Source organism: Chanos chanos, chromosome 1, assembly GCF_902362185.1.
Source record: "Chanos chanos chromosome 1, fChaCha1.1, whole genome shotgun sequence".
NCBI lineage: Eukaryota > Metazoa > Chordata > Actinopteri > Gonorynchiformes > Chanidae > Chanos > Chanos chanos.
Window position 1 is genome coordinate 39,764,509 of NC_044495.1, and position 24,023 is coordinate 39,788,531.

Consider the following 24,023-nt stretch of genomic DNA (forward strand, 5'->3'; position numbering starts at 1 on the left):
AGATGATATTATTCCATAACAAACACACAATAAATCCCATTACAATTCAAAGATGTGTAAAATTAGATATTAGTAATATTTAGATTAGATTGGATTTGTTTTACATCATATTAGCAACCAAAATTCAAGTTGTCTTTCAAATTATTTTTCAAAGGTGAATAAACTTCCAGCTGAGCAGGTTAGCAACATTTTGCTGAGGTAATGTCTATTGCATATAAACACTGCTGAGGTAAACAACAAAATGCCAAATTCAGGAACTGAAAAAAAAAAGAGAAGAAAAGGGGCTCAGAATCTGTGCAGGCATTTGTAATAAATCCACACGTAACAGTGGATATTACAGTCAGACCAATTACAGTGCAGTTTTCCTGGAATTACTGACCAAGCTGTAAATCTTCACCCAGTATAAAAACACATGGTAAAATACTTATGCAAGTCAGAGGGTTGGCTGCATTTGCCATCCACAGCTCTGGATGCACCTGATTTTACCCTCAGTGGTGACACTGTCTTGGAACACTGCCATCTGGTGGTGGGAAGGCGGAGGGCCGTGTACAGCTGGCAGTGGTGATTGACTGCAATGCAGCAGTCACTCAGATCACCTCATATGTCATTAGCAAAAAGCAAAGAGCAGAGTGGTCAAATTCACAGTGACCGTTCACAGAATTAGTATGAGATGGACTCTGTCCCAAACTCACAAATTTGGGATATAACTAATCTTCCCTTTGTCAGTTACAAATTAAACCCAAATATTTCCCTTATTGTAACTTAGTAATAATCCATGTCCCTTCTGTTACTTTACTGCAACTGCCCAAAGCCTTGGCCCAGCACTATGAAATTAAGAACTTAATTACGGCAACAGGTGGAAGTGTTTTCCATTGTGTAGCAAGGTGGAATGTGATGAAGACTTGCGTAGAGGTTCGAGGAGGTGAGACACAGGTGGATGGGTCCGGTCCTTCAGCCTGCTGGTGGTGCTTGGGGGGGGGGGGGCATCACCGTTTGGATGTGAGGGTGAGCGTGGACGAGACGCGGAAGATCTGAGGCAGCATGTTGCTCAGCTGATAAAACATCTCCCCCGAGATACTCTGTCAATTAAACCCAACCAAAGACACACAGTGAGCTTTCCTCTTTTTTTTAACAGGTATGAATACTCTTTACGTCAACAATTATAAACACACACACAATGTACCTTACTGGCTGGCAGAAACAAATCCATTTTCTATTACCCCAGATCCTGCTGTGTGTGCCATATATCCTGTCTGGTTTGTTAGACTTAAACTAAGCACTCCTATGACTACACTAAGAGGATAAATATTTATATCACACGTGTATTTAACTGTAGCACCCTGGCTGGCATTAAGAGAATGCCATGTTTAGTGCTATTTTGAAAGGTGATGGAGTGTAAACCCGGCAGCTGGGAAGGCAAATACTTCTACCGTGTTTGTTTTATACCCTGTGCCTCTTAGTGTGTGTAATGGTGTGACACGTTAAGCCTGTGTGTAGGGAAAGACCAGCGCAAAGTTCCTGCCAAACGTATTACAGACATACAGATATCGGCTATAATACTGTGAAAGAAATGAATGAATTGTCTTTTTTTTTCATAAAGCTCTATGTTTAAGGCTAATTTTAATTCTAAAAATATCCCTTCCCTAACGTGATGTATGGGTTTAAGCGTTACATGGGATAGAGGTTTCTTTTCAGGGTGCTTTTACTGAGGATTTTCGATGTCAGAAAATAAAAACAAAAAAAAAATGAAAAAACAAAAAAACCATACAGAAAAACTCACTATGGGATATTTTCATATTCGGACTGAACAACCTTTCTTGAAAAGAGCAGAGGCTTTTTAAAGTCTATAGTGTTTTTATGGAATCACACATTTACAGATTTGGGGAGTGTGCTTTCAGAACCGCACGGTGACTTGCATCTTCGTCAGAGCGAGCCATTGTGAACTTCAGAATTCTGTGGCGGGCATTTGTTACTCGAGAGGTTCGTGTTTGAGTGACTTGGCATATTATGACAGCGGAGCTGGAAGGATTCGGCCAGCTTTGGCCTGCAGCGGGCCTTCATCGCTATAGCAACAATCTTCACATCTTTCAACAGAGCTACGCTTACTGCAATCATTCTCCACACAGTGTGTGGCTGTCCAACACACGAATCTTTGACACTTCAGCACTCACTCGTAACAGTACCAAAGAGATTACACTGAGAGATTCCTGGGATTACATATATACACAAATACATAGCATAAAAACTGCACCAATGCCGTGGTGGATCACATGGGAGCTGGTGAAACATGACCCTTCGATTTTACTGTTTTTAAAGTGGTGGAGAAGAGGTGGAACCTCTTACCTGTGATTTTACTGTTTTTAAAGTGGTGGAGAAGGGGTGGAACCTCTTACCTGTGGAACAAGGAACTGGACGGTCCTTGAAATTCCCCCATCCCACGAGGCCATTTCCATCATAAACCCTGCCAAGGATACAAACACACCAGGACATCACGTACAGCCCACAAGCACTGTTTTTCCTCAAAATACCACACGACATTCAGATTCTGTTTTTCATTTTTCACATTCTCTTCCAACCCGCCCGAATCGTTCACAGAAATCGTTCACAGAAAGGTTAGTGTTACTGTGATGGGCCATGGGCCTCAGAACATTCGAAACAGTTCCAAAGTTCTACAAACCCGATTCTTACGACAGAACAAAAGAAACACTGCTACTTTAAAGTCAGCGTTTTTCACATCGATTTTCAGGCTTGATTTCGGCCACTCACCTTTGACGCACTTAAAGACCAGCTCAGCACGCTTCAGACACCAGGGAATGGTCATCTCCTGCAGGGACACGTGTTTGACAGAATGTACTGTGTGATCGCTTCTTGAAAATTTAGAACAATAAGTGTGTTTAGAGGCAAAAAGTGAAGAGAATGAAAAGCTATTCCTCTGGAGAAAAGCAATTCCTGAAACCTAAGCCTTTTTGAACTCGAAGCATTCCAAAACACATTTTGTGGTCACAGAGGTTGAGACGAAAGGGTTTCAATTATCCCAGACCACTGCTGGTCCGTCGGCTGTCCCTGTGTCACGTCTAAATTAGAGGCCAAGCTCACAGAACATTCCAGAACAGATGTGGCACAAACGCAGTGTAAACTACACAGAGAGATGTTATGTAACAGTTAAAGACAAAATATGAACGCCAGTCAGACCTTTCAAAGAAATATTCCAGCGGTTTAAGAAAAAGAAACTCAAATAATATTTAAATAAAAAAACTGACTGGAGTATTCATTAGTTGAGCCAAAACACCATGAAAATGTACAGTATTTATTTAAGATATTGTTAATCTTAGTAGACAGACAGACAGATGGAGAAACAAACAAGAAAGATGGAGAGACAGATGGACAGAAAGACAGACGGACAGGCAGACTGACAGGCAGATAGATAGATAGATAGATAGACAGACAGACAGATAGACAGACTGACAGACAGACAGACAGGCTGGCAGGCAGATAGATAGATAGATAGATAGATAGATAGATAGATAGATAGATAGATAGATAGATAGATAGACAGACAGACAGACAGACAGACAGATAGACAGACTGACAGACAGACAGGCTGGCAGGCAGATAGGCAAATAGATGGATAGATGATTCTTCTATTCTGTTGCTATTCTGTCACTGTGATTCAGGTTAGGCACTGGTTTGTTTATGAACAGCAGGCCTCTGAGTGCTATCCACCCCTGAACGCAAGTGTCAGCGCTGTCCTGGCGTCTGCCCACTGTGCAATGTACACACAGAAAAACAAACACAGCTCGGCACATTCGACGCACCACCACTTGCACTTTCTGACATTTGCGATTCCCGCAAACCTGGATATGAGGGGAAAAAAAATACCTCACTCAGTAATGTGTGTGCATGTGTGTGTGTGTGTGTGTGTACGAAAGGGAGAGAATGGGACCCAGTCTGGAGGGTGAAAAAGAGAGAGTAACAGAGAGAGAGAGAGAGAGAGAGAGAGACAGACAGAGGGAGAGACAGACAGAGAGCAAGTAATAGAGAGAGAGAGAGAGAGAGAGAGGGAGGGAGAGACAGAGAGAGAGAGTAATAAAGAGAAAGAGAGAGAGACAGACAGACAGAGAGAGAGAGAGCTATAGAGAGAGAGAGTAATGGAGATAGAGAGAGAGATAGAGAGAGAGAGAGAGAGAGAGAGAGAGAGAGACAGACAGACAGTGTGAAAGTGTGGCAGGTTTGCGGAGGTCACAGTGACATCAGAAGCAGCAGGCACCGATGTTAATTCACCTGAACTGTTTCTTCTATCGTAAAGCAGTTATTTCGGTTTGTGTTCTGATACGTTCTTTGTTCTTACGCCCATTAATTACCCAAGCACAGAGGCGGAGGAGTGCTGGTCAGTGAGGTCATAAGAGTGTGAGGGAATAAATGGAACACCATGAGATTAAATATAACTGTGGATGATTGAACAATGCCCAGTCACAATGACACAGCAGTAATAACACAGCAGGTTTAACTGGGAAACACTGCATGGACCAATCAGAGAACAGGATGAAACATCAACCAAAGGATGGAGATATGAGTGGTATCGGCTGGTTTTACTCTGTTTCAGAGGGGTGTGTGTAAACTTATTAACCGACTGATTCCACCTGAATGATTCATTCATCCAGCTCAATTAGCTCTCCTCTAAAACTGGGGTTCTGAATGTTTTTTGCCAGCTGAACCGCTTCAACCCAAATAACTTTCCTCAGGTATCCCCTTGAGATTTTAATTCAGTGAATTCGATTTGACATTGACGTTTTCGTCACAATCCCACTAACCCTCCACAGTACTTCATGAATTCCTAGGAGTTCACAAACTCCCGATTGAATAACCCTTGCTCTAATACATCCAAGAACCCCCATTCAACCACTAAACCCACCAAAAATTCTCAGTCCATCCATCCATCCATCCCTCTCTTACCTCAGACATGTCGTGGACGAGCAGGAGTGGGATGGTGATGGTGGTGATGTCATGGCTACAGCAGACTTTCAGTATGTTCCTCAGTCCCATGATGGCCGGGTCCCGCGCCGTGATGTTTCCTGACCGCACGTTATCGTCCACACACAAGTGAAACACGACGTGCACCTCAGACAGGTTTGAATGGCGAGAGATGTAAAACTCACCTGCCACGGAGAGAGAGAGAGAGAGAGAAAGAATCAGAAGGAATCAGTACTCTAAGTGACGTTTGGGAAATGAGAGCAGAGACCATACCAGGTATGATGTTTGCTGGATTTCGCTCAAGGTTTTTATTCTTGTCCTCACTTCCTCCATTTCTGGTCATTTCTGCAGAAAGAAAATCAAAAACCTTAAATGGTAACAGAAGACTTCGATTTTATCTGGAAACCTTCACCCCAATTATGAAAAAAAAAAAACAGAAAAAACACAGAGGTAACATGGAGATGGAGAGACAAACACTTTCACACCGGTGTAAATGCCACTCAAACTGCTTCTGATACAGATCCTGGTCACAGACAGCAGGTTGCAGCGCTAAAAAGAGTCTTTTTTGTAAATCCAGATACCTGTTTACAAATATGTATTGACAGTGGACTCACTGTAAGTACCTTATTTGCCTTTTTGGAGTTACTCTCGATTCTGACCTCATAAAGGTTTGTCTAATTGCTTTTGGGGCACACCGTGTGCCTGAATGCTAGCCCTGTTTGTATAGTCACAAACCTCAGAAGGACACAGTGTACTTTCCTCTGTGGTGGGAAAATGCCTCTCTACATCACCAAAGGACTAGTGCAAAGCTATGGACACATTAAAGGAAATGATGCAATTTCTCATCGGCCCATTTACTCATAGAAACACCTGCACCGGAATTAATCCGAGATATATACGCTTTACTTTTAAGGGGGAAAAAAGTCTATTTAGATTCAACAAAGTCCATAGGATTTCTGGTCATGTCAGGGGGGTAGAGGAGAGCGGCATCCCATTTCATAGGCGCTAAGTTCTGCCAGCAAAACAGAGACACTTCTCTTTCAGCGGGGATGGGTGGGTGTCTGTTTCTCTCTGTGTGTATGTGTGTGTGTGTGTGTGTCTGTGTGTGTGAGAGAGTGAGCGTGTGTGTGTGTCTGTATTTGTCTGTCTGTTTGTGTGTGTGAGAGAGTGAGCGTGTGAGTGTGTGTGTGTGTGCGTGTGTGTGTGTGAGAGAGTGAGTGTGTGTGTGTGTGTGTGTGTCTGTATTTGTCTGTCTGTCTGTGTGTGTGAGAGAGTGAGCATGTGAGTGTGTGTGTGTGTGTGTGTGTCTGTGTGTGTGAGAGAGTGAGCGTGTGTGTGTGTGAGAGAGTGTGTGTGTGTGTGTGTGTTGGGGAGGCAGAGTCAGGAGGCAATGCAGAAATGTGGTTTTCTGGGAAGCAGCTTACATTGGAGATGGTTACGCTGAGGTGGGGGCTGCGTCTGTCACTCACCGTGTTGCTGTTGCTGCTGCTGTTCTCTCTGTTTACTGCTCCGCTGAGCCCGCGCATACAGCACCACCTGCTGCACCAGCTCCAACTGCTCATCCAACCGTGGGAAGTGGAAGTCCGTACACTCCTGACACACCGTGGCAAAGTCTGAGGGACAAAAAAAAAACAAAAAAAACAGACGGATAAGAATTATGGTATGTTTGATTTCCTGGAGCCTTTTCATTCCCAGCTGAGAAAACGTTGTGAAAGAATTCAAAGAGCAAATGCTCCAAATATTTCAAGCCCTGCTGATCAATCAAGCAGAGATTAAACAAACTCACATTTTGAAAAAATTATGTTTGCTATAGCTAATGATTATAAGAGCTTATAAATGGTCTACCTATCTTAAGATTCTTTCACATACAAAAACCCTTTCACAGTCGCAGTATTTACTGTAGTAAATAAACAGAGTAGGAAGGTACTACAGATAACTCTGAAACATCTACATTTCTGTGTTTAAATAGCTCCTGGCCTGAGTTCTCCTGTTCAGAAGCCGTTTTAGGCGCAGCACTGCAAACTGAAAAGTTTGAAGTCCGTTGTTTGACCTCGTTTGATGCCGCTGTAGGAGTTGACTCTGTTGTCCACGAGCAGAACCAGGCCGCACAGTGAGACGGAGTACAGGGAGAGGGCCGTCTGCAGCCTACGCAGCTTCACTCCGCTGCTGCCATGCCGACGGTGCTTACACAAGTCCAGCACGTTCGCCCGCACCAGCCGAAGGTTGTGCATGGTCTTCAGCTGTGCACCTGGGTTTGTTAAAACAAAAAAAGGGAAATGACCAAACTTTTGTTTCTATGCCTCAGTTACGGGACAACAGGACGGCGACATAAAATAAAACCTAAAAACGAGACGCTTTGACAGAAATGGAGGACAAGAGGATTTGGTGTTGAATGTGAAGTAAATGTGGCCATCTCAAAAGAAAAAAAATGGAAAACAACACAAACAAACAGAGAAACACATTGAAAATGCACTGGGGGGGGGGGGATGTTAATCAAGGCGACGGTAAGTATAAATCCATTTGGCGTGCGGTGTGTATTTTTATATGGAGCTTGTGAAAGTGTTGAGCGTTTCCTTGGAGACGCCATACCTAAGTGGATGGTGAAGCTCTCCTCCAGCTGTCGCTGCTCCTCGAAAAGTCTTTCCCCCGCCTCCACGGACTCCGTCAACTGACTGGACTGCACCTTAATCTCCTCACTGCCGTATTACAAAAACAAAAAAACCCACGCTGGCCTGGTTAAGAAAACAAGGCCACTTTCTACAGCCAAAGGTTTTAAAAACGCAGTGAATGCTCTCATAGTGATGAAAAGGTTATACCAATGGTGGCCACTAGATGGAGTAAAATATCTCAATGCTGAGTCAGGGGCTTATTCTCCTCATTTAAACACAGAGGTCGGACAGTGCCGAGTCATTGCATCAATATACAAACCACTCAGCATCAATATAGCATTTCTCAACTCTCAAATGAAAAGAACAGAACTTTGTTTTTGTAACTCTTGCAAAAGAGTTTTGTAACTCTCCAATTAATCTAACAAATCAGGCATTTTTTTTATTTTTACAATAGATATAGGTTTAAGGGAGAATCATCATGTGAGGAGCATGTGATAAGTCCACTGCATGAGGCCCGAATCCATCTCCAAGCAACCGCTCAAAGAATCCTTCCCGCATTTTCACTGCGTGCCAATCTAATCACATCGCAATGACAGCTTCCTCAATTAGATTTTTTTTTTTTGTCCCTTTCAGCACACACCCTACTGCTGTGTCTGCTGATTCATTTCTCTGCATCTGCAGCCTTCACTCTCTATCTGAGCTTTCAACCATCACACTCAATCAGTCTTTATCTTAATTAAAAGCAACTTCTTTTTCTTCCCTCAAAGTGTTTTTGGTGCCGTGAAAAAAAGAGGAAACGGCTGCTGAATCGCACACAATCTGCCTACATCCACACACAAAGACACACACACACTTACTTGATGGTACTATTGTTGGGATTCTTTAGGTCCTGGTGAAGTTTGATCACCCACTCCTGATATTCTTGTTTCTGGATCCCTGTTACCTGCTTTAGTTCACTGGCCCATTTGTTTTCCAGTACCTGAAAATACAGGCCAGAGACTTAGCATTAACAGACACTTCACAGAACATTTCACATTCTCTCACATCTGCTCTCTATTCAGGAGGATGAGCTGATTGTTACCGGTCCTCTATGAAACCAAAGCACAAGGGCCTTTGGGTATATGACGTAATAGAGACATCAGCAATGCACTGCGGACAGACACAGGTTTGTCTGGCTTTGAGCAGGGGAGTGTGGACAGTCAGAATAAATAGGTGTGAGACCAATTCAAAAAGAACCAGGGCGCATCTTCTCACCTGCTGAGCGTCGAAATGTTGTGCAGCCACCGTGTTTACATCCTGGTCACTCATCGTCTTTCCCAGCTCCTGCATGACCTTGTCCATTTCCACAGCCTGTCTGCACAAGACAAGCAGCTATATTAACAGAGGAGTACCCAGCACCAGACACAAACACAGATGTTCTCCTTTGAAGACATAAGGAAATGATAAGGCTCATTTTTCATAACAATATATGAGCAACAAATCATACTTATGCCCACTTTACTACTCACTGAGATAATGCTTTTACATATGGAGTTGATCACTACGGAACATTTTCCTGGAACATTACTTAAACCTGATCATAACTTACATTTCTGAGGCATGATGATGCAGTGTAATTTATCAACTGATTATTTATAATAATTAAAATGATCATTTGTTAACTGAGCTGTTTGAATCGAATTGCTCGAGGTGTCACTCATGCATTAGATGAATAAAAGATTTAAAGCTGAAGAGATGGAGAGATGTTGGAAGCTGACGGTCACCTCTCCTGCAGTTTCTTCAGCTCCATGTCTCTCTCGCTGATGAGTTCAGAGACACTGACGTAGTAACTGTGCTCCAGGTTGAGCAGCGTGTCTGAGGCAGGAGAGTGGATCAGCTCGTGGTACACGTCTGCAAAGTCCTCATCCCAACTGGGCTCCTCTGGTCTGGCATGTTCCAGTGTGGTCTGCTCACACACACACAGGCACATACATACGCGCACATGCACATGCACACGCGCGCACATGCACATGCACACGCGCGCACACGCACACGCACAAGGAGATAATGAAGTATGGGACAGGAAGTAACACTTCTGCTACACAGTGTTTAGAGAGATGAAAATGTAGAGCAAAAGACATGGTGAAAGAGTAAAAGGTGTGCGGTTTACACGTCAAAGACACGACAGCGTTTAACACTGAAGTATGACAGGCGGCAGGCCTTCCTCTATGCATTACGGTAAACCTCAAGCCATATGCTCTCAGAGTAAAAATCTGTCAGTCTAATTATACCTCTTAAAGCGAGTCCTAAAAAATTTGAATGGGACCCGACGGGACATTAAAAGATCTCCTTGACAGCCTTGAAACGAGCTGGAGATCATCCATGTGTATTTGTGTACGAGAGCAATTAAATGTTAATGATTATCCTGCGCGACCCTCCACCTCCCACTCCCCACTCCCCACAGCTGTGGGCCCAGATCACTTTATGGGAACAGGAAGGGGAGGGGGGGGGCTGACCGACTCCGCTTTCTTTTTATATAAGCGGCGAGGCAAGTGGCAGCAGAATTTAACCACCGATACTTCGAAGAGCAAAAGCAGCTGATCTGGATGACCTTCTTAAACATGGAAACAGGGAGGAGATTCTGTTTCAAAGGCATTTCTGACACGGGAACCGTCGGCTTTGATCGATTCGGAGATGGACGCTGCGACCGTCTCCACACAGCGTTTCTCTCAGATAAGCTCTCCTTACCCGTCTCTTAATTTGAGATTGATGGGCTATGACCTGAAAGGAACAGTAAAAGTCTCTGGCATGCATTGGTGGAGGGTACCCAAGTATTTTACCAAATGAAATGCTTAAAAGTGGAATGGCAAAAATACATAGCTTACATTTCTGACATTCATAAACAGACACAATATCTCTGCATTAGTTCCACAGATGTAGATTTATCGAAGAGCAAAACAGAAGGAGACACACACACACATTAGTGTCTGTCTCTGGAACCTGAATTAAAATCCCACTACATTCAACCTATTCCAGATAATGACAAAATGAATATCATTTCAATGTCAAATTAAACATGTGGACTAAATGTCTCAAGGTAAAAAAAAAACTGCCCTCACATACAATAAATAATTGTGTATGGTTAACCTGAAGAAGACCTTGAGCGTCCAACAAATTATCAAAGAAGTACTACAGCAAAGGAGTAACAAATGAGACCACAACCTGGTGAAAAAGATACCAACAACTCCAGTTTTTGGAATCTCTAAAGGGTTTGATTTATGACGTGTTACACATAATAACATGTTGTAAATGTAAATATATTATGAACATTTTCATCTGCCATAGAAACATATATATATATACACACACACCATATCTCAGCATGACATTTCACTGATATGTCAGGTCAGGTCAGCAGATGTTAAAACGCTATGTTGCTGCTGGTTTTCAGCTTAGTGTGCAAATCCGTTATTGCCGCTATTAACAAAGTTTGCGATCAAAAAGTTCATGAGGGTAATTAATTAAACAAAAGTGATCAAATATAAGAACCCAGTATAAGCTTTAGTTTCTACAATAGATGTACTACTTTAATTAACGTTTCCTCCTTTTATATTACACAATATAGGAAACCAATTTTGAAACATGTGCCATCCCATAAAATATCACCTATCGATGCGGACTGAAATACTGTATGAGCAGGCACTGAAATGTACTGTGGTCAAACCTCTGCCGGTTTTAGGGGATGCGCTCTTACCTCTGCGTACGCCTTTGCCCAGCAGTTTGTCAGTTTGTTTATATCCACTTCACCGCTTGTCAGCCTCTGCAAGGCAACCTCGGCATCGTTGTCATAATCTCGTATGGTTTCGCTCTCGATGAACGTGACAAGACTGTTTTTCAGATCTGAAATAAATCAGTTACCCTTTTTAGAATGGGCCCTTACATTTTATTGCACCACATGTCATTTAATCCGCAGATCAAACGGTTACTCACCGTTCTCAACAAAACAAGGGATATTATGAAGGAGCATCAGTCTCCCGTGTAGATCGCTAACATTTTCTTGAACAGGGAATTGTAAGGGCACTTTTAAAACACAGTGCTTTCTCCCTGCTTTGAATTCAAATACGAATTCCTTTTCTGTGGCATTGATTTTCCCTTTAGTTTTCCTCATTTTCCGTCCTGAAAGAAGCAAGAGTGACACAGAGTGAACGATCTTTATCAACATCATCCACAAGTTGTCATGAAGATGACTGACAGACTGATGTCAATCAAATCTCTCATTCACATACTCCCTGAGGCATCCGACTTTTGAGGTATCCAAGTGCTACTGTCGCTCCGACAATTTATTAATGCTATTGCTACTGATACTACTATTGCTACTGCTACTACAAATAATACTACTAATAATAATGACGAGCACCTTTACTTATTAAGCCATCCTACTCATACAGTTACGTGAACATGTATAGCTAGCCTACTTTGTCGCCACCGCGTTCTGCTACTGACTGTTTTTTGATTAGGTAAGGGTGTACTTTTCAGGAGAGATTCATTCTTTTCACTATTTAATGTTTCCAACCATAATGATTAGCATTTACTTACCACTTTAAAATTTAAGTGAAATTAGCCATCAAACGCTAAACGTTCTGCTCGATCAGGTGACTGAACGGAAGTACTATGACAATCTACAGCAGTTTCGACAAAAGTAGGTTATTTTACAAAAAATATTGTCACCTACCCAAGTAATAAAGTCTCGCTTAAACGTTTCAGTTTTTATTCCTTTTTATCTCAGAGTTTGCAAAATATATAAATATCTGACGCAGTGAGCTGAATCATAAGTTGTATATCTCGCCGCGAATATAAAGACGTCCCTTAACAAGATGCTCAACTATGAGGAAATAGAGTCACTCCTTATATCCGACGCAAAGCATTCTAGTTGCAAGAACACCCACAAATTTAGTAGCAGATAACATTTTCTCTACTTCCTTGGTCTTTAACTATGTAATATAACGAATATACAATTAAGGTGAATTATCCTCCTTTGCATGAACCTTATTCATAATGGAGCACTGAACCGTGTTGTAAATTTTTTAATCAATTTATTAATTTGTACCAATTCTTTTGTTCTGTTTTCCAAAGAGCTGTGATGTGAGTTGTCACTATATTGTAACAAGAGAAGCAAAGGAATGGTGAAAGCATTGTAACCATTTGGTTTTCCCCCATACCAGAAGGAACCTGAAAAACAGATGACTTTTATATTTACATGAATAAGTGGATTTAGGGGGAAATGGGAAAAAATCACTGATTCTTAACTTGCCTAAAAAGATTTCTCTCTCTCTCTCTCTCCCTCTCATAATGATTAGAATTGTGCACTAATCTATTACACAGTTACCTAAATTAAACCTGAAGTAGGGCTACACTGTAGTCTAGTGGAAGCAGTGTTAACACTGTAGCCTATTTGATTGCACCATTAAATGGAAGCCCCTCATTAAAGATGTATCACGTTATCAGTTACAGGGTTGTCCAACTTATTTGTTTTCTTTGTCCCCTGGTTGACCGATTCTTGGCTGAAACCCAGCTCACCAAGTGTTTCAGCACAACAAATCATTTCATTGAACAAGGTGAGATATGGTCTTTCGCTTTTGGGCAACACTGAGGCTACAGAGAAAAAAGGCAAACAACTTTTTGAAAACGAGGTTTCTAATCAGGGTCGCATTTTTGGCATCTGATAACGGTACTGATATCTTGTGAGTAAATATGTAATTTGATTGGTCCTGACACTCCCATAAGTACCCCAGCACACTGAGGCGCACCCAGGTTCTTGATACCAGAGGATTCAGCAAGGCATAATCCAACCTGAAAAACAAAAATATCCTACAGAAACGTATCCACATCTAAGCACCTATTCACCCGATGGGTTTGAACAGCAGATTGGTGGAACCGTCAACTACTGAATTTCATGGATAATAATTCAGACTTGAGTTGATTATAGTTTAAAATATGCCCATAAAACCTTGTGCATAATGCATGCATGCATGCATGCATCCATACATAAATACATACCTACATATATACATATACACATATGCACATACATACATACATATATACGTACATACAGTACATACATACATACATGCATGCATGCAAACAGACACACATCTGGCATACAAATGCATGCATACATACATTCATTAATTTGCATATCTATATATGCATGTGTTCTATATCAGAAAGTAGCTTGTAAAAAAAATGTTATTCGCAGAAACTGCGGTACGTGAAGTGTTGCACATATTGTGAGTCTGGAAATGTGAGTTGACGTATTATCAGGGGAAGGAGGGGAAAAGTTTGCATCACCCGAGGAACTTTTAGAGTTTACGGTGACAGAACAAATATATCGAAAGAATCGCGTTACTCTGACGTCATTTTGGTTGTTTGCGAAGTTCTAGTTATTTCCATGGTTACCTTGACCACTTAACTTGCTGGCTTGGAGCGTGGGAGGCTAGCCCGTCCTCACCGGTCTGCATCACTTGAGAGCATAGAACTGTTACCATGCTACCACTCTCAGCTCCACTTTAACGTGTTTCCATGCAAAAGACGAAGAAGCATGACTTCAGCTTGACTGCAATAACTGGGAAAATGAATCGGTCCATAGAGAAGAAGTGAGTAGGTTTATTAGAAATTATTCTGTGATTAAACCTCGTATGAAATTCTACCTGTAATTTTGTAGGTTGTTTCTTAAGAGACTGTCGTTCCGTTGTGTGTTGCTCATAAGTATATTCTTCTTTTGGATCATGTTCATAAACTTTGGTAAATTCAACTTGTTCATATTCTCAAGATTGCTTAAGACTATGACCATTGTGACGTATGTCTTTTATTCGACTGCTTTCTGAATTTATTCTGAGAGCTGTAATTTCGTGTCTTTTTCCTGCAGGGGTCACTAGTTGCCTGCAATTTCAGATCTATTCGTGTTGTAGCGCATGCACAGGCTATCTATGTTGGATGAGCGTCATTTTAAAGTATCGGCCCGAACCTAAACGCGAAATATGCTCAAGAAATATTGAAAACAGTACTTGGAACTGACACACATTTTAAAATGTAAATGTAAATGTAAATTCAAGGGAAAACAGAAATTCTTCCAAATATTAAAATATTAATATTAGATACAGTTTCATACTGTCCTGTCTCGATCTTGAACAGAAGAGCAATGAAGAAAAAACTGGAGAAATTTATGAAAGAGAAGAACGGTTCTCTTCCACTGCTGAAAAAGGTAGGGGACATTCAGACACACTCTCAATATGTTTATTTTGTATTATGGAGAGGACCAGTACTTGGAAGAGTAAATGACCATGCAGCATCCCTTCATTTGACAGTGCTTGTATAGTCCCACTTCTTAGTGTTACTCAGTATTATTACATTATATGTGATTCATGATGAATTCCTAACAGCTTAAGGTTAAACCAATAGTTAATGAAATGGTGTAAGTATTTCATGTGTAAAGAGATTCACTACACGACTTAAGCAACCTTTGAGGATAGTGTTAAATATGACGATGCGTGTTTGTGTTTTTTGAGGAGATTTTGATTGTGACAGAGAAATATATTGGGCACTGGTTGTTTTTTTTATTCTTTCTATTCTATTCTTTTTTTTTTTTTCGAGCAGCCTCTCAGGCATGCGTGGATTCAAGAGCGATTAATCAAAGGTTAAGAGCCATTGTGTGTGTGTTCAGCAGGGCTGATTTACAAAGGAACACATTCTTCCTCTGTCCCTTTGGATTCATGCCTCTTGTACCAGTCCTCTCTGAATCCTCTGTCAAAACGACCCTCTTACCACTCATTTAACAAGGAGCCCTGGCCTGGTTGGTTCTCATTATTTTAAGGTGGCATATTGGGGGTACGAATGTTCCTCCAAGGGCACAATGACCTGAACCAGGCCAGACTGACTGAGTCCAACGTAAAATTGGTCCCTTGCACCAGCTGTAACCTTAACGGTTAACCAACAGGTTCTACAGATATGTACCAGTTCTCAGTGGGCCTAATTATCCACAACTACATTCTGCTCAAGATGTTTCCTTATTACTGTACATTTCTTAATAGGTTTTTGCACACTGCACACCCCTACTTACTGCACCTCTGCCTTGCAGGGATGTGAAACAGATAGATGCAGAGTCCTATGAAATCAAGTGTTTGATGCTCATATTCAAACAAAAATAGGTTTGGTTAGCTGACACAGACAAAAACAGGCATTAGTTTAACCAATACATGATGAGTAATTTTAAACCTATCCCACAGAGGGACTCTGGAGTGTGAGCTGTTGGATGTCTGATGTGTCACTTGTAAAATGATTAATGTGTTCTGGAAAGCACCATCACACTCCTGCTTGAACTGTGCTCTCAGCTCCTAAAGTTGTTATGCAATCTGAATATAGCTCAACATTCAGACAGAGGTGTAAAAGTGACCCTCTAAAAGCAGTCATTTAAAAATCACTAACTGGAGCTGAAAGCTACCAGCAGGCCACGTTCTAAACACTGATCAGTGTACAGTTAGACAGGACATGGGGTCATAGTACAGTGATACAAAACTTGATCCATTGAGGTAAACAAACAGTTATGAAATTGATTTTCAGAGTGTTAGAGGCCTTGAAGTTCACTTGGTGTTTTGGTTGTTTTATTCTTTGGAGTAAAACTTTGAAGCAAAACCTTGTTAATTTTATGTTTTTGTCTTTTTTTATTTGTTGGATTAAATATAAATGCCATGTTTTGGTCAGAGCGTGCCTACGCAGCCTAAGCCAGGTCTTTTCTGGGAGATACTGCAGTGTATTGAAAAGGGCTTGAGGCATCTTGAGAGAAAACACTGTTATTTTCAAGCTCCATTGCCATGGAAACGATTGGCATTTTGTTTCGAAGACTTGGGTCTCTTTCATTTTCTTTTCTTCTTTTCTTTCTGTCTGTTTTTGAGAAGGACAGGATGAAGAAGAAAACAAAAAAGATGTATGTAAATTAATCTTAACTGAAGTATTAGTGCATAGGAAGTGGGCCTTAAAAAGGGACTCTGAGATGCCCTCTGGTCTCCCTAACTGTTTATTAGTGAATATACTTTACTGATATTCTTTACTGATATAGATATGAAGCAGTGTGAGTCAGAATGCAGTCAGACTGGACCTGAATGAGACCCTCAGTTATCTGGATTAACCTCTCACCTGATAAAGTGTCCCACAGAGGCTTTGTTCCCTGTTGACACTGGATATCAACTTAAATCCCACAGTTTAGCCACACCTCATCTCTTCTGTATTACAGAACCCTTTATTGTTTTAGAGAGCTCTCTCTCTCTCTCTCTCACACACACACACACACAGAGAGAGAGAGAGAGAGAGAGAGAGAGAGAGAGACTCTGACTGCTAATCAGTGATCTGTCTGCACTCATATACATGTTTGTGTGGTGTGTTACATCTCTGTTTCTGCTTAAAAATAGACACTTAAACTCCCACACATCCCTCAGCAACTTGACTCATTCTCTTACACAATACTAGTGTAAACAATACACTGGTTGACATCCATGCACGTTCTGTGGATTGGGTCAGTCAAGGTGTATCACCAGCAGTAGAAAGGTCAGTGAATTGGATGAGTTCAAATACTGCCCTACCTTCTGTCATTTTATTCCCTGAGGAACACAGATTGTCATGTACGTCTGTGTGACATGCTTAGCACAGAGGAGCGGCAGGTTGTCGCCTCGTCAGGCAGTGGTTATTTGGCCCATTGTTTATCCGAATTGGGACGAGGCCTCAGTTGCCATGACGCATAGGCGGCTGTGTGGTCATAGACAGCTGGGACGCTCCTTCATTCTAACAAGGCGTAATTGGATTTGCAGGATATGCTAATACAATGGCTCGAGGGGGCTTTTAATGAGAGTCTTAGTTTGTTTCAGTGAATGCCAGCGTATGTATATCAATAGCGAGCCTTAGCGAGGGAAAAAATAAACTCGCTGTGGATGCCTAGCCCGCTTCCACAACGTGAAGCGATGAAGAGCTGACAACCGCTAATGAGTGGTGCAGTGTCTAATTATTCGCGTGTAAAATGTTACATAAGAGACAGTCACGTTTCTTCGTATTCTCCCACATAAAAGATAAAGCAACAGCTTCTTTTTCAGTGAACATCGTTTCGATGTACGATGTCTGAACATATTTGACTGATCACATGAAATAATTAAGAACTCTCTGAGGACTTCGCCTTTGAACTTTGATGACGTTCAAAGTCTTTTTTTTTTTTTTTTTTTTTTTGACAGGACAATAGAGTAATATTTCGCTCATGAGAACTATCGGATAACTGAGCGATTTAATAATTGAGGCGGGGGGTAATCGTGATTGGACCTTTAACAGAATGTGTCGGTCCACGTGTTTTCTTTGTGACAGGGCATTTTAATGATGGACAGAGGGTTTTAACATGTGACGGGACGCATGCGATAGATTTAGGCTTTGTGGCCGATTGCGTGGATTATCTAAAGACTCATCAGCTCTTTTCACCTGGATTCAGTTTCTGTTATGATTTGATTGCTTCTTCTTTCCCATCAGGTATTACTGATCATTTTATTGCCACCAGGTTTTGTCATTGATGAGGTCAGTAGTTGAGTGGTGGAGGGATGCCTTAACCTTCAGGCAAAAGCTTTTTCTAATTCTGTAAACCGCTCTTAATTCTTGACAACACAACGACACTTGAGTAGTTGATGTCTTTACGCTGATGATAAATTTTCATCAAGGACAGCCGCAGTATTTTATTCTCATTGAAGCCTCTTTGCACAAGAGCAAGATGTAAGCAGAGTGTGTTTTCTACTGAGCACTGAACTGAAGACAAGTTACAGCAAATGAAACCTGGTCATGACATTTTCATTGTTCACATGTGACCCAAGACACTGACCACTGGCAGCAAAGTCACGTTTAGGCAAATCTATACTTGAGTTTAGGTCATTGTTATTGTCGTATTGCCTCACTGTCTTTGGAGACAGCTATTGTTTGCTGACAGAGGGGATCACCTTGCGTGGTTTGTTACTGAGTTGTGTCAGTGTTTGTGTCCATGTGTGGAGGCAGTGACATAACAACGCTCGTCTTACCGGGATGACTCATACCTCCTTCATTCGTCACCTCTCCAACACCACACAGGCTGCCCAGGAAACAGACAGTCCAGAGTTTGTCTTAGACCTGAAGACACTGTGTATTTCTGATATAGAGTACACCCCAAAAGTTAAGTCATCACAAAATCTTATTTATTGAGAATTACATTAATTCAATCAAGGTTTTTTTTTTTGTTGGTTTTTCTTTTTTTCCTGTTGTAATTTATTTAGTTCTTAAAATTGGTTCTCAAGCTCTGCCTTGTGGGTTAACGGTTTTAATAGACTCCTTTTAACCGTTTCCTCAGACATGAAGAGACATACATTGTATGCATTGTCCTCAGTGTGCCCGAGATAGGGCTCAGGAGGGCAGCTTCATCACTCACTGCCCCATCCTCAGGTTCCTGCCTCAGATGCCCTGTCTGGGCTAAACATGTCAACGCCAGCAGGCAAGGTTCACGCGGGCAGGAGTCTTTAATATCCAAAACCTCATGACAGCCCTGGGTACACATGGCCGGTCTCTGCACTCTGTCAGGGATATGAGGCACTCCTCTGGTTCTCCGGCAAACTCTGTAGGGCTTCCAATGGTGGGTGCAGGGTCAGAAGCCAGGGATGATGGAGACCCCCGGATTTTGGCTGGTAGGAAGAAGGTAAGGCTTGGAAAATAATGACACTTAGGATGACAGAGAGTGATTGGGGTAGACACAGTCCCCCACACAGAGATCTGTCAGTATTTTAATGGAATGCTCTTTAAGGTGAAATATGTGAAATGAGAATCAAAGGACACAGTGGTCTGCTGGACTTGATGAGTACAGTAACTGAAGATTTTATGGATTAAAAGTGTATTTGGAAAGAAATTACACAGCACCGCAGTCAAGTATTCCTCACTGTAATTTGGAATGAGAGTCGGTGTGTGCTTAAGTTTGTGTCCCAGGCAGGGAAATGCCTATTTAAAACTTCTGTGACCATTCCCAAAGAGTATGGTAGTCTTGTTGGCCTTGCTGCAAAGCGTGTGTTATTCATTTGGTAGCCGACCTACAAGTTTGTTTGTGCTGCATGACTGCATTTGTTACATCCATCAGACTCTGCTTTTTTGGCAAAATTGTTTTTTAAATTGGGTCAAACATGGTTTTTAGGGCAAAAGGTTCTGTTCAATTCAATATCGCTGATAAGAAAGAACCCTCTTTGTGCTGATTGCTGTGTGGTACTTTCCTCCTTAAATTATACAATCAGCTGAACCATTGAGTCCAGTGACCGCATCACTCCTGTAGCCATAATCCTATCATATTAATATCTTCACATGCATTTGCTTAATTGCCTTGAGCCAGTGTGAATTTTGTTCACACGCAAGCTGCTGAAGTTGCTGGGAAGGATTCTTGGAACGTGTGGAGATAATAACAGAAAACAAAACAGACATTAAAAAAAAATCTGAATGACCTTGCAGTGAATTATAGGAGCTGATTGGTTGTTACTTTGCTGCTACAGCTGTTCTCTTGGAAACAAGGACAGGTGTACAAGGCTTGGAGTACAGAACTGAGTTCTGTCAGTTCCTAGATCACCATTCAAGTCTAGCCAAAGCAGATTTAAAGGAACAGCTGTGAGACACATGCCCTCTATTCTCTGTTCCACAAAAAGAGAACTCCATGTGTCTTCTATATCCAGGTACTGCCTTTGTAAATGTCCTCAGTAGCAGGAAGTGCTAAGTCTTTGCTGGTTCTAGCATATGACCATGTGAGTTGTAGGATTATAAATATGGGTAGCTATGCTGTAGAGGTAGGGCTAGCTTCTGTTAAAAAGCATGTTGGTTCATAAATATGCCCCTGTGTTAGGCACTTAAGCCCAAGGTTTCTCTAGAGGTGCATAAGTTACTCTGGATAAGAGCATCAACTAAAGGCATGTAATTAAACATAAATGCAAGCAGTGAAAATCTGTCACGGTTCTTTTCATTAGACTACACCAGGCAAGGTTTCCCTATGGATCCTGTGTGCTCTTGTATTCTTAGCATTTGGCCAACACAAGGGTCAGATGGCTTTATGTTTGTGTGTCAAAGCCCAAAAAAAAACCCCACACACAAAAACAAAATAAAGCAAAAAAAAAAAAAAATAGGCTAATCCCAAATAACAACAGCTTGTCGTTCTGATTAGAAACAGACCAGACATAGTGGTCAGAATATTAAAAAAACATGACCGTTGCTGCTAGCTGCTTACATATGTGAGTGTGTGTGTGTGTGTGTGTGTGTGTGTGCGCGCGCATATGTAAGGGTGTCTGTGTCTGTGTGTGTGTGTGTGTGCGTGCGCGCATGTATGTATGAGCAGGTGTGTGTGTGTTTGTGTGTGTCGGTCTGTGTGAGCATATGTGTGTATGAACACACATGAAGGGATTATAAGGTTGTCCGTGTGTGACTCTCAGGCCCAGTCTGATGACCTGAATAGCTGCTGTTTCTCTACATGCTACAGTGACTGATTGGTGCAGTGTCATCCCGTCCGCCCACACGTTCACTCACTCACAGCAGGAAGCGCCCAGAATATCCACTGTATCAATGTCCTCAAAGTATTGATTTTCTACCCGAGAGAAGGGAACACGCTGGGAAAGGCAAAGGAGAAGAAGTTGTTGGAACCCATGCGTTTTGTTCCTTGGCATGCTTGCTGCTACTTAGCGACGTCGCGTTTTAGCCGTACTTCTTTTAGGCCATTGGACTCTTCTCAACTTTGATATTTGATGTCCACTGTCATGTAATATGCCACATCAGCCCTTGGTTTCTTTTAGAGCTCCTAACACAGCTCTGTCTTTGGCTAAATCTCCGACCCAAGCTCACTTATCTCTTAGCTCAGCATAACATTCTACGTGCTTAGCAGACTAAAATATCTCAACATCCCCTCTTAAGACCTCTCTATTACAGTCGCCTGCTGTTGAGAATTTTTTTGAGCGCGAATTCGGTTTGTGCAGTAACCATTCAGATAATTCATACAAAAGCAATTACGTGAAAAGAGTGTCTTTCTCATCCTCTTGTTAACATTTGGAACAGTTTTAACCCATTTAATTGGTTGCTCTGTAATCACTTAATTAAAACATCAACGTAAAAGTTAAAAAGGAACACCCAAGGCTTACAGGTTTTCGGTGGGATATAGTTCAGTACAGTACAAACAACTTTAAAAGCACACACTAACATCACCTCTCCACTTATCCTGCTGTGCACTGTGTCAAACTCCCATAATTCCACACTGTCGCGGTGCCAAACATTGACCTTGTCACCACCTGGGTGACCCATAGCTAATCTGCTGGGACATCTTGCCTTCCGGGGAGGGTGGGGGGCCGGTCGTAGTGTGTCTGCCAGGTGGGTCACTACCCTGCCATCCACATCATTTAGCAGGTGTCACCGATACCATCTGCCTGAGGCATTTGCCCTGTTCAGCACCTGCCTCTGATTGGTTGGGCAGAGCAGACTGCAGGTCAGACCCTCTAAAGGGACAACATCAGGCTTAACTAGCAGGAGTTTATCCTGGAGCCTGAGGTGACACACTGGTGTTAATTACTGTACATGTATGTATAGTGACTGCAAAGAGTCCACAACCCTGTATCAGCATCTCTATTTGTTCTTGGCGTATGACACAGAATGAAAATACACATTAAAAAAAAAACTACATTGTTTAGAAACAGAGATCAATGTAATAGCTGGAGTAGCTTGGTTGTGTTATTTGTGAGTATGATGGCATTGTGTTATACGGCTTTTCCTCATAGGATGATTGACATAGAAGTAGAAATGAACTGCAGAAAAAATACAAGAGAGAAGAAGAGTCATTAAGCAGAGGTTTCCTTGCTTTTTTCAAGAGAGAACAACTTTGGACAGATATTCGCCTTTCTGTATGCCATCTTTGCATAAAAACAAGATTGCAGCTTGGGAAGCCCAAATGTCTTATAGTGGCCTTGGCTTTAATTAGACTGAAACTCTGCAGCTTATGAAAGTGAAGACAAGCGACACATTCTGTACAGTTTGAATAGTTCTGTAAAGACAAATGGCCACATATCATCAAACCTGGCTCAGCAACCACAGTAGAGGCCCATCTCATCCCACCTGAATCATATTTGTCGTTGCTGTCAGAAGTAATTACTCCGGGTATTAACATCTGAGCTCCAAAGTCTCCTCCTTTTACTCTGTTTTAAAATACATGACTTACAAAAAAGCATGGTTTTGCTCAAGTCTAAATATTCTCTCTCTCTCTTTCTCTCTCTTTCTCCACACACACACACACACACACACACACATATAGCGCTGTATGTGCACATATGTAGTGGGTCATTTTTCTCCTATCTTTTCTTGTCTTTTTAAAGAAGATCAATCTCAACCAATAAAGCTTCAGTTACATGAGCCCTGCCCTGCTCTATTGGAGGAAGTGTCCTGTTAACCTCTTATCGACAGGTTTACATTGAAACGGAGACAACTGTTCCATGTTATAAGTGAAACATCCAGACTGCAGACATTACTCTGACCTTGTGACAACTTATATTTTCTGTTCTAACATCACAGTGTGGATCATTAAAGGTCATATGAAGCTGAAATTTGCATGTATGGCAAAAAAAACCCCAAAGGTTTATCCCACTCTCTTGATGGGGAGCCTGGTATAACTGTTTAGAGAACAGCAGGCTATGGACCATGTGCCTACAGAGATAAGATTTCACTTCTGCGGCTAAAAGCTGTTTGTCAGCATCCCAGAGGACCGCAAGCAGCGGAGGGGAGGAAACATGATGGCTCTAGTGGGTCCGTCTCCAGGAGACTGCCATGGGGACAAGAGATGGGAACCCGCGCCGCGGTCCCGGTCCAGAGCCTACCTGCCAGTCGCAGAACGTTCCGGTTTGTGTGCCTTACCCTCCCTTGATGCCTCCACAGACAGGAAGAGTAGGCGAGCCCTGGAGAGGTCCCCGCGGCTGGATCTCCGGCTCAGGATGGATCCCTCACTGAGACCCTGCCACACGTCAGCGTTACTCCCTGAGCAGAGACATCCGCCCGCACCTCCCCGCCCGCAGCACAAGCCTCCAGGAGTCCAGGAGAGAGGAGGACCCAACAAAGAGAATGAGATCTAATGCGGCTAATGAGAGAGGGATTCAGAGGAAGATTTGCCCACACGGTCTCCTGCTTCTGAGATGCCCATACTGTCTGTATCACTCACGAGACTGAAATGGATACTGAAAAAGAGGTCAAAGGATGTGGTTTAAAATGGAGGGCGCAGTCGTAGGGCATTGAGGGGGGGGAAGCAACGCCTGTATCTTGTTGTTTTGAAGTGGTCCCTTGGTCGGCTGGTGAGCTTAGGAGACTCTGTCAGTGGATGGGAAGTGCAGGGGGAACTGAGGGGAGTTAGCTGTGGGCCACAGCTAC

At 42.2% G+C, this 24,023-nt stretch overlaps 1 protein-coding gene across 1 annotated transcript; it reads right to left on the minus strand.

The window, feature by feature from the left end:
* Positions 1-12,201, minus strand: ferry3 (FERRY endosomal RAB5 effector complex subunit 3). Its single transcript, XM_030773342.1, has 14 exons — positions 12,156-12,201; positions 11,550-11,735; positions 11,314-11,459; positions 9,344-9,525; positions 8,835-8,934; positions 8,438-8,559; positions 7,561-7,667; positions 7,022-7,219; positions 6,441-6,584; positions 5,245-5,316; positions 4,954-5,156; positions 2,767-2,824; positions 2,394-2,461; positions 1-1,079 (listed from the first exon to the last, which is right to left on the minus strand). The coding sequence occupies exons 2-14, from the start codon at positions 11,725-11,727 to the stop codon at positions 987-989; spliced, it is 1,671 nt and encodes a 556-aa protein (XP_030629202.1). The 5' UTR covers positions 11,728-11,735; positions 12,156-12,201; the 3' UTR covers positions 1-986.
* Positions 12,202-24,023: the final 11,822 nt, after the last annotated feature.